Source organism: Chiloscyllium plagiosum, chromosome 18, assembly GCF_004010195.1.
Source record: "Chiloscyllium plagiosum isolate BGI_BamShark_2017 chromosome 18, ASM401019v2, whole genome shotgun sequence".
NCBI classification, from domain to species: domain Eukaryota; kingdom Metazoa; phylum Chordata; class Chondrichthyes; order Orectolobiformes; family Hemiscylliidae; genus Chiloscyllium; species Chiloscyllium plagiosum.
In genome coordinates this window covers 43,967,188-43,985,847 of record NC_057727.1, presented here as the reverse complement: position 1 = coordinate 43,985,847, position 18,660 = coordinate 43,967,188, and the positions used below count along the sequence as shown (strand labels likewise).

At 39.9% G+C, this 18,660-nt stretch overlaps 1 protein-coding gene across 7 annotated transcripts in view; it reads left to right on the top strand.

Annotated features, from left to right (window-relative positions):
* The window catches only part of LOC122559079 (FERM domain-containing protein 4B-like), a 367,108-nt gene that overhangs the window by 212,124 nt on the left and 136,324 nt on the right, over positions 1-18,660 (top strand). For all 7 annotated transcript variants that reach the window (XM_043708329.1, XM_043708332.1, XM_043708330.1 and 4 more), the window contains exon 5: positions 3,795-3,879. In XM_043708329.1, the coding sequence (XP_043564264.1) occupies positions 3,795-3,879 (85 nt within the window). The remainder of the gene's footprint in view (positions 1-3,794; positions 3,880-18,660) is intronic.

The following is an 18,660-nucleotide window of genomic DNA, read 5'->3' as shown; positions in this document are numbered from 1 at the left end:
TCCCTTGGGGCCTTGGAGGGAAGTGAGGGGGGAGGTGTGGGCGCAAGTTTTGCATTTCTTGCGGTTGCAGGGGAAGGTGCCGGGAGTGGAGGTTGGGTTGGTGGGGGATGTAGACCTGACGAGGGAGTCGCAGAGGGAGTGGTCTTTCTGGAACGCTGATAGGGGAGGGGAGGGAAATATATCCTTGGTGGTGGGATCTCTTTGGAGGTGGCGGAAATGACGAAGGATGATACGATGTATCTGGAGGTTGGTGGGGTGGTAGGTGAGGACCAGTGGGGTTCTGTCCTGGTGGCGATTGGAGGGACGGGGTTCAAGGGCGGAGGAGCGGGAAATGGAGGAGATGTGATGGAGAGCATCGTCAACCAGGTCTGAGGGGAAATTGCGGTCTTTGAAGAAGGAGGCCATCTGGGTTGTTTGGTATTGGAATTGGTCCTCCTGGGAGCAGATGCGGCGGAGGCGAAGGAATTGGGAATATGGGATGGCATTTTACAGGGGGCAGGGTGGGAGGAGGTGTAATCTAGGTAGCCGTGGGAGTCAGTCGGTTTATAATAAATGTCCGTGTTGAGTCGGTCGTCCGAGATAGAAATAGAGAGGTCTAGGAAGGGGAGGGAGGAGTCTGAGACTGTCCAGGTAAATTTGAGGTCGGGGTGGAAGGTGTTAGTAAAGTGGATGAACTGTTCAACCTCCTCGTGGGAGCACGAGGTAGCGCAACTGTTCAACCTCCTCGTGGGAGCACGAGGTAGCGCAGTAACCAGTTGAGTAAGCCATCTCTGTTTCAACCTGCCTGGAGTCTCTTTGTGCTTCAGCTTTCTGAAACCTTTATCCAATTATCCATTCAAGCAAGTTGAGAATATTCCATCACACTTGAGTTGTGGATAATGGAGAGACTTTGGGGAGAGCTAAGAGCTGAATTATTCACCACAGAATGCCCAGCCTGTAATCTGTTCTTATATATTTGCATGCTTGAATAAAAGCAAAGTACTGTGGGTGCTGAAAATCTGAAACAATCACTGAATTTGCAGAGAGAAAAATCAGTGTTAATGTTCAAGTCTGGTGTGACTTTTCTTCAGAAACCCTTCTCTCTCCACAGATGTTGCCAGATGTTGAGTTGCTCCAGCATTCACTATGGTTGTTACAACATTTCTTTGATTGGTCCTAATCTGTGTTAATCCCCAGGATGTTGATCCTTGCAGTCCAGGCAATACTCAAGCTTTCAAGAGCTCAATTTATGTTGATGTAGACAACAAACATTGAAATTGAGCCTGCCTGTCCAGAGCCATGTTCAAATCGGAGGTGGGAAGGTGACAGAGTTTTGGTACACTACCATCTCACCCAATCAAGTTTCATTCCCACCCTACACCCATTACATCTGGGACCAGAAGATTCTGCCTTTACGTTTTAAGATTTTGCCATAATAGGACTTTTAAACATATGTGGTTCTTAAGATACTTTTAACCTTTTATTTATAGAATTCATATCCTTGTTGAGCAATGCCTTAAAGAAGTTTGTCCATAGTTTGCACCAGAGCATAACTACATCAAATTATAACTTGCCATTGAGAAACCATGTACTCTATGAACAGCTGGAGGGTCTGATATGTGGTGATGGTGGGGGAGGTCTCCAGGGCCTGGTAATATGAGTACAATTCCTTCTATTTCCAAACTATATGTCAACTTAGCACACATAAATGCTTTTTGTAAGTTGACTCTTCCCAAAATCTGCTTTATTTTTAACAATGTATCCTTCTTGTCCTATGCTGTGTCATTCCTTATCACGGATGCATTATCTGTTATCTTTTAACAATCTTTATCACTTCTTCTGGGCATTACTGCTTTGCCTCCAACATTTTTCCTCACCGATCAATTCTCCTGTCTCTATTAAATTTTCAGTTTTACCAGAGTTCGTTCTTAATAAGGACTTGTCCGTAGGTTTTACCTAATACTCCCCAAACTTTCTCCTGTGAATAAAACTGGTCTGGAGCTCCATCGTGGTCACTACTGCCTCAAGGCTCAGGACCCCAAATTGAAGTTTGCAGCCCCCATCATAGTCCTGATTGCCACTTCGGGAAGCCCACTATTGTTCAATGCAATGTAAGAAGGAATTGCATTTTGAAGTTTTGTACGTTAACAATAACGGTGAGATATAATTAAAAGCCTCCAGCTTACTGAAGTCAAATCCTTTCAACTCCCTCAATGGTTCATAAAGAAAAGATAAATGGTCCCAAGGCAGTTATTCACAAAGATCATTCTGATCTCTCAGCCCCTTCACAGCTTTGTTGATTGAGACACGACGAGAATATTGTAAGTGTTCCAGGTTCAATTCCAGCTTGAGAGTCATAGAAGATTACAGATGGAAACAGGCCCTTCAGCTCAATTTGTTCATGCCGCCCAGTTCTCTCAATTAATCTAGTCCTATCTGCTTGTGTTTGGTCCATATACCTACCCCAACCATGTACCTATCCAAATGTTTCTTAAATGAGAAAATTGTACTTGCCTCCACCACTACCTCAGGCAATCCGTTCCAGGCACTCGCCACCTTCTGTGTGCAAAAATGTGCCCTCCTGGACTCTTTTGTATCTCTCTCTCCTCTCACCTTAAACCTATGCCCTCTGGTTTTAGACTCCCCTACCATGGAGAAAAGCCATTGGCTGTCTATACCTCTTATGATTTTCTAGATCTCTATAAGGTGAATCCTCAGTCTTCTACACTCCAGGAGAAAAAGTCCCAGCCTATCCAGCCTCTCCTTATAACTCAAACATAAATGCATGTGAATATATGCACCTGCGTGCACCCCCCACACTCTATCGACCAACCCCCAAAGTTAACAGCCTTCTGAGACTCTTTGCACATGTGACTGATGTTAAAGTGTAAGGAATCACCTTTCAGCAACGTATACCTTGAGGGAGATAGGGTGAAGAAAATAAATTCTCAATTTGTCCTTCATTAAAAAACATCAGTAGTGAGATTAGCTGAAATAATTTCAGATCATAAAAATAAAATCCAATCATCTCATTCCCCTTTTACTTCCAATGATTTTCCATAGCTTTGTTGAATAAAAACTGGGAGATCTTTAAATTAGACTAGATTGCCCAAAGCGTGAAACAGATCCAACAAGTCCACACCAACCCTCTAAAGAGTAACCCACCCAGACTCCTTTCCCTACATTTACCCTTGACTAATGCACCTAATATGATGAGCAATTTTACATGGCCAATTCACCTGACCTGTACATCTTTTGGAATGTGGGAGGAAACCAGAGCACCCAGAGAAAATCCATGCAGACTCTGGGACAATGGGCAAACTCCACACAGATAGTTGCCCAAGGCCGGAATCGGACCAGGGGTCCCTGTTGCTGTGAGGCAGCAGTGCTAACCACTGAGCCACCATGCTACCCCAAATTCTTCTCTTATAGTTTTGGATTTAAAATTATCTTTAGGTTTTTCAGAACCTGGTTGATCACTGGGGAATAACACAACCTGCTCTATTCATCGAACTACACTCTTGGAAGAATCTTCAGCGAAACAGACTCAGCGAAACAGACTTGTTTGCTGAGATCTACAGCTAACCACTAGGAGGTGTGTGTGAGCAGATGCTTTCCTTTTAAATGTGTAAACATACCTTGTTACTGACTGAAAATGGTTATGTAAACACAGAAAAGAGGTCACATTACTGTTTTTGAAACTTCTTTAATATCATGAGTTATGTTTATGAAAAGATGAATAGCAAAGAATATTAATTATTTTGTTGCTTATGAAAATGCAGAAATTAAGTCATTTTTCAATAATTTTGTCTTAGGTTTTACATTGAAAACATATCATTCCTAAAGGACACTACCACTGTGGAATTATTCTTTCTGAATGCAAAATCCAGCATTTACAAGGTAGGAATGTTTAGCCAAAGTTTCATTTCTCAATGTACCTTTCAAATTTAACTTTCCTACAATCTTGTAAAGAAAAGTTAAAGAAGTGTTGTTGAATGAGACACATTCCAAATAAGAAAATTTATGATTCAAACCTAATCTATTTTACTTGCCTCAAGAATGTATTAGAGTGGGATTTCCCAGGTGTTTCTCACTGTTCTTCTTGATCTATATTAATGTCTTGGGACTGCAAGGTACAATTTTTAAATTTTCAAACAACACAAGTCATGGAAATATTGTGAACTGCGAGAGGGGTAGTAAGAGACAGTAGGAGGACATGGGATGGTAGAATTGGTGGACATGTGACAGAGGACATTTAATGTTGAAATGTATAATATACATTTTGATATGATGTACGGGGAGACACAATATTAAGTAAAGGATGCAATTATAAAGAGATTCAAGGGTAGCAAAACTTGGTAATAGAGTCAAAAGAGGAAATTCGGTCCATCATTTCTGTGCCAGTCATCAAGTATCCATCTATTCTAATTCCACTTTTCAGAACATAGACATTGCATGCTATGCTATAGCAGTTAAAGTGCTAATCTAAGTAGTGCTTAAAAAGAGTTATGGAGATGTACAACACGAAAACAGACATTTCGGTGCAACTCATCCATACTGACCAGATATGCCAACCCAATCTAGTCCAGCATCCGGCCCATATCTGTCCAAACCCTTCCTATTCATATACCCATCCAGATGTCTCTTAAATGTTGCAATTGTACTAGCCTTCCACCACTTCCTCTGGTAGCTCATTCCATACACGTTCCACCCTCTGCATGGAAAAGTTGCCCCTCAGGCCTTTGAAACCGAAACCTATAGCCTCTAGTTCTGGACATGCCCACACCAGGGAAAAGACTTTGTCTATTTATCCTATCCATGCTCTTCACGATTTTATAAACCTCTATAATGTCACTCCTTAGCCTCTGATGCTCCAGTGAATACAGCCCCAGCCTATTCAACCTCTCCCTATAGCTCAAGTCCTCCAACCCTGGCAACATCCGTGTAAATCTTTTCTGAACTCTTTCAATTTTCACAACATCCTTCCGATAGGAAGGAGACAAGCATTGCAAGCAATATTCCAACAGTGGCCTAACCAATGTCCTGTACAGCTGCAATATGACCTCCCAATTCCTGTACTCAATACTTGACCAGTAAAGGAAAGCATACCAAACACCGCCTTTACTATCCTACCTACTTGCGACTCTACTTTCAAGGAGCTATGAACCTGCACTCCAAGGTCTCTTTGTTCAGCAACACTCCCTAGGACCTTGATGATTCCTGCCTCTACCACCCTTTTAGGCTATGATTCCAAATAGTTACTCCTCTCCAAGGCAAAAAGTGGTGAATTTCTCCAACCCAAGCAACAACTCAGGGAATCTTCTCTGTACCTTCTCCAGTGCAATTTCATCCTCCAATAGTGTGGCGACCACAATGCATACATTACTCCAGGCATGGCCTACCTACCATTATTTACAACTTTATTATAATCTCCTTGCTCTTGTAATCAGTGCCTCAGCTAATAATAAGTATCCCATCTGTCACCTTAATATCCTTGGCTACTCTGTTCCTCTGATTCTCTGTATTTCCTAGGATCCTACCATTCATTGTGTACTCCCTTGTCTTGTTAGTAATCCCAAAATGCATCATCTCACACTTTTCAGGATTAAATTCCATTTGCCACTGTTCAGCCCATCTGACCAGCCTGTCTATATCATCCTGGATTCCAAGGCTTTCCTCCTCATCACCAATTTTTATGTGATCTATGAATTTATTCATCATACCTCCCACATTTACATCTACACCACTGGACACAGGATTCCAGTCACAAATAACTACTTTCACTCACCTTCTGCTTCCTGCCACTAAGCCAATTTGAGATACATTTTACCAAATTGTCCTGAATCCTATGCACTCTTTGCTTCTTAGCCAGTCTACCATGCAAGACCTTATTCAAAGTCTTGTTCAAGTCCATGTATTCTACACCAACTGCACAATCCTTGTCCACACACCTTGTCACCTCCTCAAAAAATACAATCTGATTTGTTAGACATGATCTCCCCTGACAAAATTATATTGACTGTAAACAAAATATTGAAGACAATGGGGCAAGTTGGGGAAAAAAATTAATAAGGCATTGCTTTTCGGGACTTGAAAAGTTGAGGCAATAAAACCAAGAAACTATGATAAAACAAAAGCAAAATATTACAGATGCTGGAAGCTACTGCAAACCTTGATAAAAATCTTGTTTGACCTTTCAATTGGAAAATTGTGATGACCTCTGAGCACTTTATGAAGAGTATGAAAGCATTAGCGAGAAAGTGCAGAAAGATTTATAAGAATGGCTCAAGGAATGAGGGACTTTACTTACATGAATAGATCAGTAATTCTTGGTCAGTTATCCTTGAAAAGTAGAAAGTTTAGGGGGAGTTTTTTTGGAGATTTTCACAATTGTGGGAGTCTGGACAGAATTGATAGAGAAAAACTTCTCCCATTGGCAGAGGAATTTGGTTTTCATTACTCACCTTAAATCAAAGGCAAAATGAGGATTTTCTTTTGTAAAGTGAGTGATTAGGGAATATACTGCCTGAGAGTGAAGTGATTCCCAAGGGTATTGGAAAAGCACCTAAAGAGACAGAAACTGACATGATACTGAACGATACTTTCCGAGTTGTACTGTTAGCATACAGTGGGTCAAATGGTCTCCTGTACTGCAACCATTTTTGGATTCTATTTTGGAGTATGCAGCCAAATTAATTTAAATTTGGATGTTTGAAACTGGCTGTAAATTTAATTTGGTGACAACATTGCAGCACATTATCACCCATGGTTGATAACTTTACCAAAGCAAGACATGTCAATATTTATTGTGTTGCAAAATAAAAGTTGTTTTATTTGCACGAGAAAAATGCAGGGTGAGAAAAACTCAACTAGCTCACTTTATCTAGCGTCACCCACATTCATATTTCATAATAGCCTTCTATCCCACAACTCTTGTTCACTCTCTACAGTTGGGAATGCTGAATTATCAGTCTCCCTAGAAATTCAGTGGGTGTTGTTAACATTTCTGAGTCCCTCAATTCCATTTGTCAACTGATATGACTCCAGTTCCTTCCTTAATTAGTTACTTTCTCTGGAACATGTTCCATAAATCTACTTTCCCATAGGTTTGGGGAAAAGAAAACATTTTAACCTTTCTCAGCACTTCCGAATTTTCTGCTTGACCTTGCTGCCATACTTAAGATGCTTTCTCACAGAAGGCAAAGGAAACTCTGAGTTGTTTACTCTGTTAAAATTGCATTCACAATTGTCTCAGCAGGTAAGTGACCTACCAGAACAATCAATAGAAGTTTTGTATAACCAGGCAACATGGTGGACTTGAGTCAGCATAAGAAAAACAGAAAAAAAAAACTTTGTGAATGTTGTTTTTAATAAAAATTTGAGAAATAATGTAACCATATGTGTATTAGGCGAATGAGATAAAATAATCATCTGTTAGATGTTATTTAAACTTTCATTCTTGACATCTAGCTTAACAAGAAAACAAAGCTTGCCTTATTTTATGCTTTTAAAAATTACAGGGTTAGAGTATGATTTACAAAAAGAATGAAATTGCTGTTTGATCAGTTAGTGAGACACGACTCCATATTTTGAAACAATTTGTAGAACCCGAAGAAGTGGCTTCACAGAGCTCCAACTTTATTTCTAGAGAGCAGAACCTGAAAGCTCTTAAATCCCAGCAACCTATTGCTTTGACATAAGCAATCATTCAGACCAGTGCAGAATCTGGAAAGCAGACTTATTGTAAATTGTATTTAGCAAATTGTCATAGTTGAATAAACAAAATCATTTCATAAAACTAATATAATAGCAGCTCTGCAGTCATTTGAATGGAAATATGATTTCTAATTTAAATGTGAAAAATTCAAAGTAAACTTTGGCAGTTTTTTCTAATACTTTTATGATTATTTTGTTTATGAAGGTGATTGGCACCAGAGGGGAAGAAAAGGTCATGAGCCCTTAACTTTGCAGGCCCTTCCTCCCATTCACTTATTGCTAAAAGCACGTTATTTCTAGAATTTAATTGTAAAATTATCTCAAATCTAGAATTCTAAAATTGTGTGTCCATGTATGAACTTGTCCTGTCAAGAAGTATAAGAATGCAACGTTTTTTAGCCAGTTTTAAAAAGTTGAAAACCAGTGGCAGTGATGCCTATCAAAGCATACTATTCTTTCAGCAAAATAAGAGATTAGCATTCCATATCCTGTATAGAACATTTCCAGCATTCTACAACATCGGGTGTAGGAGTTGGAATGTCATGTTAAGGTTACAGGACATTGGTGAGGCCTCTTCTGGAGTATTGTGTCCAGTTCTGGTCGCCCAGTTATAGGAAGGATATTATTAAGTTAGACAGAGTTCAGAAGCGATTTACTAAGATGTTGTCAGGTATGGAAAGTTTGAATTATAAAGAAAGGCTGGATAGGCTGGGACTTTTTTCACTGGCGTTTAGGAGGTTGAGAGGTGACATTATACAGATTTATAAAATCATGAGGTGTACAGATAGGGTTAAAGGTCGGTGTCTTTTCCCTAGGATGGGTGATTTCAAGATCAAGAGGCATATTTTTAAGGTGAGAGGAGAGAGATTTAAAAAAGATGTGAGGGGCAAAGTTTTTACACAGGGTGGTTTGTGTTTGGAATGAACATCCTGGGGAGTGTCGGGCACAGTTACAATGTTTAAAAGACAATTAGATAAGTACATGAATAGGAAAGATTTGAGGGATATGGGCCAGGAGCAGGCAAGTGGGACTAGTGTAATTGGGATTATGATTTGCATTGGCTGGTTGGACTAAAGGGGCTGTTTCTGTGCTATATGCTCTTTGACTATGACTCTATCCGTTTTAAGTATTTCAAAGCAACCACTTATAAACTGAAGTGCTATTATATCACAGTTCTACCATGTAGCGTCCTCAAAGTGGGAATGGTCCATCAATTACAAATTTGTATAAGCTCTTTTAGTTTTGTAGTGTTTGATATAAAAAAATGGATTCTGGATTAGTGGTGCTGGAAAAGCACAGCAGTTCAGGCAGCATCCAAGGAGCAGTAAAATCGACGTTTCGGGCAAAAGTCCTTCATCAGGAATACAGGCAGAGTGCCTGAAGGGTGGAGAGATAAAAAGCCAACACCACAGCCTTTCTAAAAACCAGATAAACTCATAGGTTATTACACCACCGTGGCTGAAAGTTATTTAAGGAAAAAGTTAGTGTTGGTTATTAGCCAAAAATACAGATACAAAAATTACAAGTAAGGAAGAGTACAATTACATATAAAGTTAGAAAAACTAACTTTGGTTAATTATTGGCCTAGCTTCTCTGCTAATGTGAAATGCTGACATGAGAAGTGGCAGAATACAATACTTGTTGTATCAACAGGAGTTGTGTCTTCTCTCATGACAGAACATCTGTAATGCGAAGAAGACTTAAACAGGCTATTTATACAATCCTCTCGATGGGATAGCCAAGAGTAGAGTTCTATATCAGAATAGCAGAAACATCTGTTACACTATTTCCCCTGCGTTCTCTCTCAGTTGATATCCCATTGAAAATTCCATCATCCTTGGAGATCTTCATGAAAAGATTCCTCTTTGGAACAAATTTGTGCAACTTGCAGTACACCACCCTAATCTTCACTGCACAATTTTACAGAACACCACCTGATTAAATGAAGCACACTCTCGGAATGCATTCTAAGATGACTGTGGTGTATCAATAGTGCTTATGGTATTCCTGCTCAACTGGGACCTTAGACGTTATGCAGAGGTATCGTCAGTCAAGCTAATACAGGCTAGATTTGGTGACTAAACATTGAATCATAAATTCACCTGTTTTTTACAATAACAGGTAATGGAAGCTCTTTAAAATAACAGGATTGTAGCAACTTCTGCGAAATTGAACATTGACTTGCAGAATACCAGTTTGAAACAGTGCATATAATATTTTCTGTTGCTGTATGAATAACATTGACAAAGGGAGTAGTGCTGAGTGGGTGTCATATTTGATTTCATGGACTTTGGTGAAACCTTGCTCAGTAAAAATTGCAATGCCTTGTCATGTCACTACCAGTTTTCTATTCAAAAGCTAATTAAATTGATAGCTCCAGAGAACAAAGCACTTGTCACTTGCTTGACATTACTGTGTATAACTTTTTGGATTGTGTTACAGATATCTCCAATATCAGTTGATAATGATTCCACTGAATAAATCTGTGGCCAGAGCTGTACTTGTCCTGGAGGGGGTTAGCAGACCTGCATACAGTTCAAGTCTTAACAGTTTCCATTGAAAATTAAAGTATCTCATCACTCATTGAGTCAAACAGAGGTGGAAATGCATGCACCTAAGTAGGACAAGCTTAACAGTCTGGTCTCCTTCTGTATTTCTCATCTTTTCAGAAGGAACGATGTGGGGATATTTCACAAAAGACAACATTCAATATTACATTCTAGTTCAGGGCAGGTTAAAGTAACATTTACTTTAAGATTAAAGAACTCTTACTGAAGAATTGTTCATAACGTGCAGATCATAATCATGCCATGAAATCTTCTGAATATGTTTTGACATTTTGTGTCACTTAACATTCTTGAAGAACTGAATCAACACTTACGTTATTGGACACGATTCTGATCATGTATCAAAAAATTAAGGATTTCATTATAAGCCCAAATAGATGCTAGTCATGTCACCTTTCTCAAAATACTGGGTATTTTGCAGCCTTTCAAGGAATACCATAAAAACAATCTGTGTAATAAGTGGCAATTATAAAAATCACAAAAAACAAGAGAAATTATACACTGAAAAGGTGGCTATGTTTTTGGTTGGGGTGTCACACAAAGTAAGACAGTAGCCATCCAACAATCCTTCCACTAACCATGGCACATTCCCTATAAAATAGTAGGAAGGCACTGACTTTGATAGCTGACCTGCCATTTAAAAAATGAATGAGCAATTGAAATTGGTAACAAGCCAAATGACATGAATATTTTACTGCCCATGCCATAATGTGGTTGGCGTGGACAGAAGGGCGGGAGTTAAAGTACTTTTTTTTTGATAAAGCTGGTTTAAAAAGGTGGGAGGAAAAGAGGTGTTTGTCTATGGGCGGTGGGTGGTTGGGAGTGGTGCATTTTAGCAGATTAACTCACTCCCCAACCTCCAATAACATGTTACCAGCCCCTCCATTGCCACAGTTCGCTCTGGATTTATGGAACTGCTATGCTGCCGATTAATCAAATTGGCCGGCATTTCCTTCTATCAAGCAGCAGAAATATGACCCTCATGTCATTACAGCCTTCTACAGTCCACTGCAGCATATGGGAAGCCTTCAGAAACAAGATAATGAGAGTCCAGAAAAAGTATATTCCTGTTAGGGTAAAAGGAAAGGCTGGTAGGTATAGGGAATGCTGGATGACTAAGAAAATTGACGTTTTGGTTAAGAAAAACAAGGAAGCATATAGATAGATTGAGTGAATCTTTAGAAGAGTATAAAGGCAGTAGTAGTATACTTAAGAGAGAAATCAGGAGGGCAAAAAGGGGACATGAGATAGCTTTGGCAAATAGAATTAAGGAGAATCCAAAGGGTTCTTACAAATACATTAAGGACAAAAGGGTAACTAGGGAGAGAATAGGGCCCCTCAAAGATCAGCAAGGTGGCCTTTGTGTGGAGCCGCAGGAGGTTGGGGAGATACTGAACGAGTATTTTGCACCAGTGTTTACTGTGGAAAAGGACATGGAAGATATAGAGTGTAGGGAAATAGATGGTGACATCTTGAAAAATGTCCATATTACAAAGGAAGAAGTGCTGGATGCCTTGAGACACATAAAAGTGGATAAATCCCCAGGACCTGATCAGGTGTACCCTAGAACTCTGTGGGAAGCTAGGGAAGTGATTGCTAGGCCTCTTACTGAGATATTTGTATCATCAATAGTCACAGGTGAGGTGCCGGAAGACTGGAGGTTGGCAAACGTGGTGCCACTGTTTAAGAAAGGTAGTAAGGACAAGCCAGGGAACTTTAGACAGTGAGCCTGACGTCAATGGTAGGCAAGTTGTTGGAGGGAATCCTGAGGGACAGGATGTACATGTATTTGGAAAGGCAAGGACTGATTAGGGATAGTCAACATGGCTTTGTGTGTGGGAAATCATGTCTTATAAACTTGATTGAGTTTTTTGAAGAAGTTACAAAGAGGATTGATGAGGGCAGAGCGGTAGATGTGATCTATACGGACTTCAGTAAGGCATTCGACAAGGTTCCCCATGGGAGACTAGGAGATGTCATGGAATACAGGGAGAACTAGCCATTTGGATACAAAGATAGAAGACAGAGGGTGGTGGTGGAGGGTTGTTTTTCAGACTGGAGGCCTGTGACCAGTGGAGTGCCACAAGGATCGGTGCTGGGTCCATTACTTTTCATCATTTATATAAATGATTTGGATGTGAGCATAAGAGGTAGAGTTAATAAGTTTGCACATGACACCAAAATTGGAGATGTAGTGGACAGCGAAGAAGGTTACAACAGGGTCTTGATCAGATGGGCCAATGGGCTGAGAAGTGGCAGATGGAGTTTAATTTAGACAAATGTGAGGTGCTGAATTTTGGGAAAGCAAATCTTAGCAGGACTTATACATTTAATGGTAAGTTCCTCGAGACCTTGGAGATCAGATTCATAGCTCCTTGAATGTGGAGTCACAGGTAGTTAGGATAGTGAAGAAGGCATTTGGCATGCTTTCCTTTATTGGTCAGAGTATTGAGTACAGGAGTAGGGAGGTCATGTTGCGGCTGTACAGGACATTGGTTAGGCTACTGTTGGAATATTGCATGCAATTCTGGTCTCCTTCCTATCGAAAAGATGTTGTGAAACCTGAAAGGGTTCAGAAAAAATTTACAAGGATGTTGCCAGGGTTGGAGGATTTGAGCTATAGGGAGAGGTTGACTACGCTGGGTCTATTTTTCCTGGAGCATTGGAGACTGAGGGGTGATTTATAGACGTTTACAAAATTATGAGGGGCATGGATAGGATAAATAGACAAAGTCTTTTCCCTCGGCTGGGGGTGTCCAGAACTAGAGGGCATAGGTTTAGGGTGAGAGGGGAAAGATATGAAAGAGACCTAAGGGCAACTTTTTCACACAGAGCGTGGTGTGTGTATGGGATGAACTGCCAGAAGAAGTGGTGGAGGCTGGTACAATTGCAATATTTAAAAGGCATCTGGATGGGTATATGAATAGGAAGGGTTTGGAGGGATATGGGCCAGGGGCTGGCGGGTGGGACTAGATTGGGTTGGGATATCTGGTCGGCATGAACGAGTTGGACCAAAGGGTATGTTTCCATGCTGTACATCTCTATGATTCTATATACTTGTGTGTAACTTGCTCAGTCGGTTTGGGTCGATATTTGTTCCAGACAGGTTTGTAACGGGAGACCAGTAAGACTATCATGCACTTTTAAATTTAGCCTCAAGCCTTTTTATAGCAATAAAATCCAAAATTGCTGTGAAAATTCAGCAAGTCAGGCAGCATCTGTGGAAAGAAGTCAGAGTTAAAGTTTTGGGTCCTCTGACCCTTCCTCATAAATGCCTTTTGATAGCTCTTGTTAAGATGTAGGCTTATCCTTTAAATTTAACCTTCAGAATAATCATGTTGAAGACAAATGGGTATTTGTTTTAAAATCCATTCTAGACATATGGGCGCTGCTGGCAAGGCCAGCATTTATATCCCATCTCTAGCAACCCTTGAGAAGGAAAGCATCACCTTTCCTTTTGAAGTATAGCAGGCAAACAGAGAACATCACAACAAACTACTGGTTTGTGTTTTATAGAAGGTTAGAATGGTGTGGAAGCCTAATTATTTGAGGAGTAGTGGAGACTCCACCTTCCTTTTAAAAGCAATAGGTTGGACTTGATCCAAGCAGTTCTGTAAGGTTTGGGAGAGGAAATGGACGTTGAGACTTCTTCTGAAATATGGGATGATATCTGGGAAAATGCAAGAAGGATCTCGATTTGCAACAGAATCCATGCCCTGCAATTGAAGATTTGCCACAGGGTCCACTTGGCTCCAGACCGCCTCGCAAATTTTAAAGTGGGAGCATCTCCAATGTGTCCTCAATGAAAAGTGAATATGGGTCACTCATCGTCTCTGGTCCAGCCATGGACTGCAGGCATACTGGAACAGTGTGGTAGGTGAAATAGAGAAGGCTTTGGGGACAGAGGTGGAGACGGACCCGGTTACTCTTCTTCTTCGTCTTATTAATTTACTTCCATTAGATGCACACACAAAAAAAGGCTTTACAGTATCCTCAGTTTTTGTGCAAAAAAGAACATTTTCTTCAGGTGGGCTTCTGAAAATCCCCCGGGGCTGTCGAGCTGGTGTAAGCTAGTGATGGAGCACGTTCCCTTGGACTATCTTAGAGTTTGGTGCACCATAAAACTGAGAATTTTGATAAGGTATGGCAGCCCTTTTTGGATTACCTGGGTACAGATTTGACCACATATTAATAAAAGCCTTTATATAGCCATAGCAATTCTGTTTAATGAATCTAGTATCCAGAGAGGAGGAACTACGAACATATGAATAAGTATAAATGTATGCGCTCGATGGTCAAGGGCTATTGCTTGTTTTGTTCAACTGTCTTATCATTATTATTGTTATGATTTCCTTTTTTAATTAGCTATTAGTTATTATTTATTTATCGATATAATTAGTGTTTTTTTTACATTGGTTTGAATTGTTTAGTTTTGTATTTCGGTGGGGAGTAGATGAAATATAAACTAGCTAATAATATAAACAAAGATTGCAAGCATGTTTTAGAATAAAAGAGGTAAGAGAGAAGCAATAATGAACATTGGACAGCTGGGAATAGTAATGGGGAACATAGAAATGACAGTGGAACTGAACAGGTACTTTGCACGAGCTTTCATAGTGGACAGCACCAGTAGCATATCAGAACTGCAAGAATTTCAGTGAGCATAGTGACCATCACTAAAGCGAAGTTGCTGGGAAAGCTGAAAGGTCTAAAAGTGGATAAATCACTCAGACCTGGTAGACTATACCCCAGGCAATAGCTGAGGAGGTTGTGGAAGCATTGGGGTGAAGTGTAAAGGGATGGCCCTATAGAACCAAGATGAGGAGGAATTTCTTCAGCCAATTAGTAGCGAATCTGGGGAACGCATTGGTGTAGAAGGCTGTGGAGGCCAAGTCATTGAATGTATTTAAGACAGATACAGATAGATTCTTGATTAGTAAGGGGATCAAGGATTGTGGGGAGAAGGCAGAAGAAAGACATTGAGAAACGTATCAGCTATGATCGAGAGACAGAACTGATTTATTGAGTCAAATGGTCTAATTTTGCTCATGTATCTTCTGGTCTTATGGTCGCATGTGATGCACAGATGAGGGTAATCTAAACTCAGCAGAACCATCTAAATTTAGTGCTAAATTCAAACAAACCCTAATTTTGCCTTAAATATAGTGTGAGAGGTACTATTCTTTTCAAGCACATGTAAATGCATTTGAAAGTTCAAGAGGTTCGACTGAACTTTCAAGCTGTGAAGTAAGTTATCTCAGTCTCTGTCCTTTAAAAATGAAAAAAAAGGCCAGCAGTGTCATGAGCAATTAAAAGAAAAAGATGTGAACTAGCAGATAGTGCAGAAGTTTGCTGAAATTATCCTAAAGAGTTGCAACTTTTTTTTATGTTTAGCTGGTTTCTACAAAATATGATTATTCTAGTAGGGGCCCTCATTTCACAATTTGATGGACAGCTCAACATTATTAAAGGATTGGTTGTATTTGATGGGGTTATGAGTGGGAGTCATCTTTTTATTATAAGGAGTTCAGAACTGGAGATTTAATGTTTTGAGTAGGCTTTCATAAATTGGAATAATTTACTGTAGCTTTATTGAAGGCTGTAATAGATATTTAGAACTGTGAAATCATGTTAAGATTAAATAGACTAGAAGTGTGTTAATGATTGACATTGGATGACTTGGATGGAAGGTATAAGGGCAATGGTGATATTTGGTTTGGAATAAGTTGGCATTAAGATAGCTTTAAGTATGTGAGGAGCTGATGGGTGGTTGTGGAGGGCCTGTATGGGCTGCCCATTGATGGTGGGGCATGAGTTAGAATGGATGGAGTACAGGATGTGGTTACATGGTGAAGGCTAGAGGTCTTAACATTGGAGTAAACAATGGTACTAAGCTTAGTAGAAGGAAGGCAGGCAGGTCTATGTCCACGTACAATTGCAGTGGAGAGAGCTAGCCTGACTCCATCACACACATCACTGTCCCCCCACCGGAAGAAATACCCTGCCATTTTGGGAGAATTTCCTCCCAAGGCAATGGGACCAAGCAGAAAATTTTCTGACTTTCACTGTTCAACACAGGAGATAATGTGTGGAAGACAATCAAAAGTAGACCACTCAGACACAGATTACCCACTTCAAGGACTGCACCAGTAGTCACTGTACTCATGTAGCGGGTTTATTTGAATTTCTGGTTAAGTGAGCCCAATAATGATGATGACGGAGTGGGCAATTGTTGTACCATTGAATATCAAGGAAGGTGAGCACATTCTTGTTAGAGATGGTCATTGCCTTCCATTTATGTTGTGGAAACATCACCACTTTTAGAGCATCAGACTGGTCATTATTTGGTCTTGTTCCACATAGATGTAGAATGTTCTGGGGGCTAAGGTGTTTGAATTCGTGGAAAAACAAAACCATTTGGTTTATTTAGTTCAATGCACTCATGTTATGCAAGGCAGACTGAATACCCTTCACTTTCTATGATATCCACAAAAATACTAGGTATTTATCAGGCAAACCATGGCAAAGAAATGTAAGCCATTCATTCTTGAATGGGTGTGAACAAAAAAGCCAGAAATTTTATCTTGCACTTTAGATGATGTTCACGGTTAATTGACCCTCCCTGTGGAATTATTATAATAGCCCCATGCGTCTCCTGTTTGACACGTTACCTTTCAATGTATTATACCAGATGTTCTATGAACATTGGAAGAGTACAGCTGATTGCAATTCTCTGACGGTAAAGATTGCTGTTTGTTATTTTTCTGCACTGTTCGGGGATATTAAATAAATTAAAATGATAATTTTCTCCATTCCAAATATCTTCTGAAAAAATGAATGGCACTGCAGAAAAGTTGAGTGAGCTTCTGCCAGAATTTCCCAGTTTTCCACAAGTGTGTACAATCCTTTAGTACGATCTGACTCAGGCCAGCTCCTCATTTTTTAAAAATTATATTGCACTCTCTCACAACATTTTGAAATGTTTTCCTCAGATTTTGAGATTTCCTGACAAGTATCGTTGGTTGAAAGGGCAAACACGAGATTAGTAATCCATAAGTGGATCAAGGAATGATTCTGCAGATTTCTCCATCTGTATGAAACGTTTCTCGATATCAACCTCATGGACTGCAGCAGTTCAAGAAAACAGCTTAGCACCATCTTCTCAAGGGCAACTAGGGACGGGCAATAAATGCTGGCCTAGCCAGTGACTCCAAGTGAATTTTAAAAAAACATAGCTATAACTTTAAGGTTATGACACCTTGTTCTTGCCAGAGGAAATTATGTCTGTACATCTAAACTGTCAAAACCTTTAATCATTTTAAATATCTCAATTAGATCACCCTTTAATCTGCTCTATATGAGGAAATAAAAGAAAGTAAGGACTACAGATGCTGGAGATCAGAATCAAAAAGTGTAGCGCTGGAAAATCACAGCAGGTCAGGCAGCATCTGTGGAGCAGCAGAGTCACCGTTTCAGGCATAAGCCCTCCATCAGAATGAGGAAATAGAAGCCTCGTCAAAACACCTATCCGTATTAGTTAACCCTGTTAGCCCTAGTGTTATTCTGGTGAATCTGGACAGCACCCAAACTCAGTCCATCCTTCCAGAGATGCAGTGTCTAAAGCTGACTACAGCACTCCAGATGCAGTCTAACAAGAACCTTAGTATAACTGTTGTACACCACTGTCACCACTTTCTACTCCAACCTTGACATAAAGATTAACATTCAATCAACCTTTCAAATTATTCTGAGAATGCCTTGCTTTTAGACAGTGGAAATAATCCCATATCATCAAAGAGTTTGCTTCAGTTTTCAAAAATATTGTAATGCGGCATCAGAATTAATTTTAAGCAAAATGTCAAATGATTTTTTTATTAGCACATAAGTAACTGTTATATTGAGTATATGTTATCACCAATCAACAGTGAACATTGTTATTTTTGATAAGGGATAGCATTACAGCTGTGCTGAGGGAGGATATTCCCGGAAATACATCCAGGGAAGTTATTTGGGTGGAACTGAGAAATAAGAAAGGGATGATCACATTATTGGGATTGTATTATAGACCCCCCAATAGTCAGAGGGAAATTGAGAAACAAACTTGTAAGGAGATCTCAACTATCTGTAAGAATAATATGGTGGTTATGGTAGGGGATTTTAACTTTCCAAACATCGACAGGGACTGCCATAGTGTTAAAGGTTTAGATGAAGAGGAATTTCTTAAGTGTGTACACGACAATTTTCTGATTCAGTATGTGGATGTATTTACTAGAGAAAGTGCAAAACTTGACCTACTCTTGGGAAATAAGGCAGGGCAGGTGACTGAGGTGTCAGTGGGGGAGCACTTTGGGGCCAGCGACCATAATTCTATTCGTTTTAAAATAGTGATGGAAAAGGA